At 55.4% G+C, this 8,128-nt stretch overlaps 1 protein-coding gene across 1 annotated transcript in view; it reads right to left on the bottom strand.

Moving 5' to 3' along the window:
• Nucleotides 1–4,678, bottom strand: part of CD82 (CD82 molecule) — a 37,919-nt gene extending 33,241 nt beyond the window's left edge. The window contains exon 1 of the mRNA XM_054162167.1: nt 4,595–4,678. Within this exon, the coding sequence (XP_054018142.1) occupies nt 4,595–4,657 (63 nt within the window). The 5' untranslated portion in view covers nt 4,658–4,678. The remainder of the gene's footprint in view (nt 1–4,594) is intronic.
• Between the last annotated feature and the right edge of the window lie 3,450 nt (nt 4,679–8,128).

The raw sequence follows: 8,128 nt of genomic DNA on the forward strand, positions 1-8,128 counted from the left end.
TCTCTGGGCTCAGCCTCCAGCCAGTTCCTAACCCAGCTCAGAGAGCTGCTGTCCCAGCCAGGGGCTGACAGCTTGGCCTGGGGTGTGCTGTGGGGGATGGTGTCAAAGGCCTTGCTGAAGCCCAGGCAGACTCCATCCACAGCCTGCCCCACATCCACCAGGCAGTCACCTGGGCATGGAAGGAGATCAGGTTGGAGAGGCAGGAGCTGCCCTTCCTAAATCCATGCTGGCTGGGCCTGAGCCCTTGGCCTCCTTGTCTCACAGAGCTGTTCTGCCCTCAAGGAGAGGCTCTTAACTCTTTAGGCTTTGCTGAGTGAGAAACCTGGCCAGACCCAAAGAGTGGTGAAGGGTCTGGAGAACAGGGCTGGTGAGGAGGAGCTGAGTGAACTGGGGTTGTTCAGTCTAGTTCCATTCTCCAAGGACAACAGGCTGAGGGGAGACCTCCTTGCTCTCTACAACTCTCTGAAAGGAGGTTGGAGTGAGGGGAGGGTTGGTCTCTTCTCCCAAGAGCTAGGATCAGAGGAAATGACCTCAGGTTGTGCCAGGGAAGGTTTACATTGGAAATGAGAAACAGTTTCTTCCCCTGAAGGGTTGTCAAGCCCTGGAACGAGCTGCCCAGGGCAGTGGTGGAGGGATTCAAAAGCTGGGGAGATGTGGAGCTGAGAGACATGGTTTAGCAGCAGACTTGGTAGTGTTGGGTTAATGATTGGACCCAATGGTCTTAAAAGGTCTTTTCCAGCCTAAACAATTCTATGATTGTGTGAGAACCATCTGCTGTGGCCCATGTCTGCTACCCAAGGAGGTGGAGATCTGTTCAGCTCTGTGGAGAGAAACAAAGCTTATGGGCTAAGATTATGGTCTTTGGAACCCCAGAATGTTAGGGGCTGGGAAGGACCTCAAAAGCTCATCCAGCCCAACCCCCCACCTAGAACAGCTCACACAGGAGCACATCCAGGTGTGTCCTGAATATCTCCAGGGAGGGAGACTCCACAACCCCCCTGGGCAGCCTGCTCCAGGGCTCTGTCACCCTCACAGGGGAAAAATTCTTCCTCCTGTCTCCATGGCACTTCCTCTGCCTCAGCTTCCACCACTGCCCCTTGTGCTGGCATTGGGCATCCCCCAGCAGAGCCTGGCTCTGGGCACTCATCCTGCACAGCTTTAGCACCAGCAAGGAGCTCACCCTCAGGCTCCTCCTCTCCAAGCCAGAGCCCTCAGCTCCCTCAGGCTCTCCTCCTAAGGAAGTCTTCCACTCCCTAATAATCTTTGTGGACACTCTCCAGCAGCTCCCTGAGGTCCTTCCTGAGCTGAGGGCCCAGAACTGGACACAATGTTCCAGGTGCAGCTTCACCAGAGCAGAGCAGAGCAGGAGGAGAACCTCTCTTGACCTACTAACCACAGCCCTTCTAATCCACCCCAGGATGCCTCTTCTTAGCCACAAGAGCACACTGCTGGCTCATGGTCAACCTCCCCTCGCAGGCAAGAAGTGCAAATCACCTCCTTCCCTTGAATCAAAGCAGGCCAAACCTACAGAGCACCAGCAGGGCCCCAGCTATAGCAAGGGACCTCCTCAGAGACCTGAGAGACGTGTTCTTTCACTGACTGACTTCCAAGAGAGTCACTAGCACCTCTCTAACAGGCTCCATCCAGCAGCCCCAGGACAGGCTGGAGAGCACACTTCAGACAGCAAGGGCTGGCCTGCAGGGGCTGCAAGCACAGAGCCTCAGCTCCAGGGCTGAGAAAGCAAAGGCAGAGCTCCAGCACCAGCACTAACAAGCCCCTTGATGCAGGCACTCTGCTAAGCAGGACTCAGCACGAGGCTGCTTACAGCCAGCTCCCCAGCAGCAGTTCTTCTGCTAGATTAATATTGATCTGCCACATGGCCTAAGCTCAAGAATCCACCCCCCCAGCCTCCCTTCAGACCTTTGAACAGGCATAAAGGAAAAAGCTTCTCCTGTCAACTACTTCCTGAGGCAGCAGAGAGTAATGGACACCACCTTGCTCAGCATCCGGCCCGTGCAAGCAGCCTGCCTCGGCTCGGGACAGCAGCAGGCTCCCAGGCTTCACCCCAGAGGAGGATCAGGAACCCCAGCAGAAGACACCCACCTCAGAGACCTCACTCCCATGGAGCAGTGCAATGGGAAGCCAGCTCAGGACAGATGTTGAGCTGCTGGAAGGTGTCCAGAGAAGGGCAACAAAGCTGGGGAGGGGTCTGGAGCACAGCCCTGGGAGGAGAGGCTGAGGGAGCTGGGGTTGCTTAGCCTGGAGAAGAGGAGGCTCAGGGGAGACCTTCTTGCTCTCTCCAACTCCCTGCAGGGAGGTTGTAGCCAGGTGGGGGTTGGTCTCTTCTCCCAGGCAGCCAGCACCAGAACAAGAGGACACAGTCTCAAGCTGTGCCAGGGGAGGTTTAGGCTGGAGGTGAGGAAGAAGTTCTTTCAAGACAGAGAGATTGGCCCTTGGGATGTGGGGGGGGTGGTGGAGTCCCCATCCCTGGAGGTGTTTAGGAAGAGCCTGGCTGAGGCCCTTAGTGCCATGGTTTAGTTGATCAGATGGTGCTGGGTGATAGGTTGGACTTGATGATCTCTGGAGTCTTTTCCAACCTTATTGATTCTATGACCCTCAGGATCACCAAGTCCAACTCAGACCCTACAAGGGTCACCCCTACACCATAGCCCCAAGCACCACATCCAAAGCACCTTTAAACACAGCCAGGCTTGGGGTCTCCACCACCTCCCTGGGCAGCACTTTCCAATCCCTGACCACTCTTGCCCTGAGCAAAGTTTTTCTCATGTCCAGTCTAAACCTCCCCAGTGAGGAAGAAGTTCTTTCAAGACAGAGAGATTGGCCCTTGGGATGTGCTGCCCAGGGAGGTGGTGGAGTCCCCATCCCTGGAGGTGTTTAGGAAGAGCCTGGCTGAGGCCCTTGGTGCCATGGTTGAGTTGATCAGATGGTGCTGGGTGAGAGGCTGGGCTGGATGATCTCCAAGGTCTTTTCCAACCTGGTTAATTCTATTCTATTCTAACCCATGCAAAGAGCTCTTCAAAGCAGCTTCTTGCCTCGCTCAGCACAGACCTCCTCAGGTGCCACCTTCAAACTCCTGCTCACCAGGCCCAGCTCAGCCTTCCCCAAGAGAGAGAGGTTCTGGCTGCTCCACCAGAAGGGCTGGTGGAATTGAGATGCCAGAGTGACCACTGGTAGCATCCAGCAAAGGCTGCAAGAGTGTTGTGAGGTGCTGCAGCATTTCAGGCTGTGGTCTTCCCCTTTCCCTCCCATTCTAGGCTGGCTTTCTTGAAGAGAACTTCCTCTGTGCAGACATTAGCTACTGAACTAATGGGGATGAAGGAACATTAGACAGTGCCCAGGCACTGGGCTTCAGCAAGACTAAATGTTGCCTCAAATGCAGCTCTGCTTCCCACTGAAGTCATCTACTGCTCAAAAAGCATCACCTCTTCCAGAGGGGAGATGGCCTGGGTGCTGACACCTTCAGAGGGGTCCTGCACGAGTTGCAGAACAGGCCCAGAGCCCATCCCTGGGGGTGAGTAAGAGACACACAGATGTGGTGCAAAGGGACATGGGCTAGCACCAGACTTGGTACAGTTAGAGAATGGTCAGGCTGGATGGTCTGAAAGGTCTTTTTGCAACCCAAATGATTCCAGGATGGAACTTTCCTACCCTTAAAGTGAACCAAACCACCCTCTGAAAGACCTAGTGACACTTGGAAAACCTTTCCTTCCCCTCCCTCTCAGGAGTCTTCCCCATTCTCTGAGCACCTCTGACTTTTGCCCCTTAGACCTTAACTGCTGTTAGGGTGAAAGCAGAAGGCAGAGAGGAAAGAGCCAGCAGAGCAAGCCAAGGGAAACCAGATCCAGATGTGCCACAAGTTCAAGCCCATGTGCCAGCAGCAGGAAGCAAAAGCAAAGCCACGTGCAGGGACAGGGACCCAAAGACCTTATCACGGTCCACTTCCCTCCCTGCCTGGCCCTTCCTTCCCCTCAGAGGCTGCACAAAGGGAGCCTGCATCAGGCAGGCTCTTTGCTTGCTGGATACATGGGACTCCCATCCAAAAGGAGCTCAGCTCTTGCTGAGCCTCACGCTTCAGAGCAAACCACATCCAGTGGGCTGCCTCACTCCCTTCCTCCAAAGGAGCCTGCCCCAGCCTCCCCCAGCTCCCACCTCCAACCCAAACAGGACCAGTTCCTCCTGTTCAAAACCAAAAGCAGCCCTTGGGACCTGAATACAATTAGAGCAGTGCTTTGAAGCCTGCCTGGCCTATTTAGGAGGGGCACTGCCACTGCTTGGCAGGTCTGGAACTCTGCTGCTCAGGAGCAGTTCAGCTGCTGCTCCAGATGGGGCAGAGAAAGCAGTGGCAATTATTCTCCTTCCAGAAAGGACTTCCAGAACCCTTCTCACTGCAGGGGTGGAGCTGCTCAACATACCTGGGGAGCTCTGATGTCCCTCAGCTTCTGGGATTCCCTCCCTCCTGCCCAAACTCTGACCACTCTATTTACTGAACACTGTGGGCTGACACCCAGAGGATCCCCACCCCTGGTAGCTGAGTTTAGGCCAAGTCTCCCTTTCTACTCTTGCAGATACTTACAAGGAACAGGAGGTTGAAGATGAAGAGGAAGTACTTGGTGACTTTCAGGCAGCCAGACCCCATTTTCTCTCACTTACAGGACCTAGAGGAGAGCAGACAATCAGTTATGTTAGTCACAGGTCCTCCAGGCAGTTTCAGAGCAACCATGCTCCCCCCCTGTGCAGAGCTCTGGATCATCTGGGGAGTTTCAGAGCAGCCACACAGAAAGCAGCTACCCCACAGACCACTCAAGACACCTTCTCAGGGCAGCAGAACACACCACCACCATCCCTACAAAGAGCCACTGCTGCCAACAGCTCCTGGAGAGTGGCAGAAAGCTACCAGCAGCTACAGAAGGGATTTAATCACAGGGCTAATGCCATCACTGTTCATATGGACTTTGCAGCAACAGCAACCAAAACACCAGCTCCACCAACCACTGCCAGCAAAGGGAGGCTCTTATCTGAGGAAGGAGATCCCAAGGCCAACTCCCTCCCCTGGAAATATCTCCCTGTGATCCCCAAGCAGCTGGAGGAACACTGAAGAACAGGGCCAAGGGGTCAGCTGCAAAGGCAGCAGTAGAAGAGGCTTCCTGTGCAGCACCTGAGACTGACAGTGCAGAGGGACCAGCGAGGCTGCTCCACAACACACAACCAATCCTGCTGCAAGAGCAGGACAGGCAAAATTCACCACAAGTTCCATTTTCCAAAGCTAACCTTACAGGTTCAAGGCAGTGTGGGAGCACTGGTAAGACTGGGTTTAGTTTGCTAGTACCAGTCACAAAGATTCCCATCCATGGGGTGGCTGGAAAGCAAGAGAGAGAGGGGACAAGACAGAGTCCAGGCAAGACACTTCCACCAGAAAAGTACTTCACAGACCCCCAGCATGGTGGGGGAAGGAAGGGACCTCTGGAGCTCACCCAGTCCAACCCCCCTGCTCAAGCAGGGCACCCCCAGCAGCTTGCCCAGGAGCACAATGGCCAGGGGGGGTTGGAAGCTCTCCACACCAGGAGACTCCACAACCTCTCTGGGCAGCCTGCTCCAGGCCTCCAGCACCCTCACAACAAAGAAGTTTCTCCTCCTGTTCAGGTGGAACCTCCTGGGTTCCATTTGTACCCACTGCCCCTTGTCCTGTCCCTGGGCACCACTGACAAGAGTCTGGCCCCAGCCTCTTGCCCCCCACAGCTCCTTTATCTCTTGCTGATCATTGCTCAGCTCCCCTCTGGAGCTGCTCTTCTGCAGGCTCTCAGCCCCAGGGCTCTTTGAGATCATCAAGTCCAACCTCTCACCCAACACCATCTGATCAACTAAACCATGGCACTGAGTGCCTCATCCAGGCTGTTTTTAAACATTTCCAGGGACAGTGACTCCACCCCTCCCTGGGCAGCCCATTCCAATGGTCAGTCTCTCTTGCTCAGCCTCACAGTATCACTAAGGTTGGAAGAGACCTCGAGGATCATGGAGTCCAACCTGTCACCACAGACCTCATGACTAGACCATGGCACCAAGTGCCACATCCAATCCCCTCCTGAACACCTCCAGGGATGGGGACTCCACCACCTCCCTGGGCAGCACATCCCAATGACGAACGACTCGCTCGGTGAAGAACTTTCTCCTCACCTCGAGTCTAAACCTCCCCTGGCACAGCTTGAGACTGTGTCCTCTGGGGCTGGCTGCCTGGGAGAAGAGACCAACCCCCACCTGGCTACAACCACCTTTCAGGTAGTTGCAGAGGGCAATGAGGTCTCCCCTGAGCCTCCTCTTCTCCAGGCTAAGCAACCCCAGCTCCCTCAGCCTCTCCTCCCAGGGCTGTGCTCCAGACCCCTCCCCAGCTTTGTTGCCCTTCTCTGGACACCTTCCAGCAGCTCAACATCTTTCCTAACCTGAGGAGCCCAGAGCTGGACACAAGACTCAAGGTGTGGCCTCAGCAGTGCTGAGCACAGGGCACAATGACCTCCCTGCTCCTGCTGGCCACACTGTTCCTGATTCAGGCCAGGATGTCCTTGGCCACCTTGGCCCCCTGGGCACACTGCAGGCTCATGTTCAGCTGCTGTCAACCAGCACCCCCAGGTCCCTCTCTGTTTGGCAGCTCTCAGCCACTCTGCCCCCAGCCTGTAGCTGTGCCTGGGGTTGTTGTGGCCAAAGTGCAGCCCCTGGCACTTGGACTTGTTGAATGCCATCCCATTGCTGGGAAGGATTTCTTCCTAACATCCAGCCCAAACCTCCCCTGGTGCAGCCTCTTCTCCAGGCTAAACAACTCCAGCTCCCTCAGCCTCTGCTCCTCACAGAGCTGCTCCAGGCCCCTCAGCAGCTTTGTAGCCTCTGCTGGACTCTCTCCAGCAGCTCCCTGTCTCTCCCAATCTGGGTTGCTCAGAACTGGGCACAAGTCAGCTGTGCTACATCCCCATGGCTGAAGCCTGTGGAAAGCAGGAGGAGAGATGACAAGGTTGCTCTCAACACTGCAAGTGGAGCATCTTAGCAGCCATAGATCCTCATCAGGTCTGTGCAGTAGAGGACCCAGGGAGCAAACAGATCTGTGTTACTGCCAGCTACTTCAATGCTCATTTGTCTGACAAGAAGAAAGAAGTCCCACAGACAAGAAGCAAGGCACCAGTCTGGCTGGAGAAGAGTCAGCCCCAACAGAGAGAGAGGGCAGCAGGGTTCCTGCTGCCAGCATGGAGGTACTGGGGGTACTGGGGGTCACTGGAGCCCAGCACCAGCTTTGTTTCCATCAAAGGCCTTTGCTTAATCCCATTAAAGATTTAGGTTAACTGCAGAGCTCAACTGCTACAAGGGCCTTGGGATAACTGGCTGGCCTCCCCACCAAGCCATGGACATCCTCCAGCCACCAGCCTGGACTCCACAGCTTCAGACAATGAATCACAGAACCATGGAATGGGCTGGGCTGGAAGGGACCTCCAAAGCTCATCCAGGCCAACCCCCTGCAGTCAGCAGGGACATCTTCCACTAGATCAGGCTGCCCAGAGCCCTGTCAAGCCTGACCTTGAATATCTCCAGGGAAGGAGCCTCAACCACCTCTCTGGGCAACCTGTTGCAGTGTTCCAGCACCCTCACAGTCTAAAGAACTCGCTACTGCTCTAACTTCAAGGGATGTCACAGCTAGGGGCTGTGCTAAGCTCATTGCTGATGGCTCCAGATGCTACTGAGATGGGAAAGCAGCACAGGAGGACCACCTCAGCCAGCTGTGCTACAGGTGGTGAGACTCAGGAATGGGTTGCCCAGAAAGGCTGTGGATGCTTGGAGTGCCAGGATGAGGGCAAGGGCTCTGAGCTGGAAGAGGGCAGACTGAGACTGGAGATGAGGAAGAAATTCTTTAGTGGGGGTGGGGTGACACTGGCACAGGTTGTGGATGTCCTCTCCCTGGAAGTGTTCAGGGCCACATTGGATGAGGGCTTGAGCAACCTGGGCTAGTGGAAGGTATCCCTGCCCATGGCAGGGGGTGGGTGGAATAGATGATCTCTAAGGTCCCTTCCAGCCTAAGCCATTGTATGAGTCTATGCTCACAACAATCTCCTCTCTGAGGGAGCTGGGTGCA

The sequence above is a fragment of the Dryobates pubescens genome, chromosome 5 (genome assembly GCF_014839835.1).
Source record: "Dryobates pubescens isolate bDryPub1 chromosome 5, bDryPub1.pri, whole genome shotgun sequence".
Lineage (NCBI taxonomy): Eukaryota > Metazoa > Chordata > Aves > Piciformes > Picidae > Dryobates > Dryobates pubescens.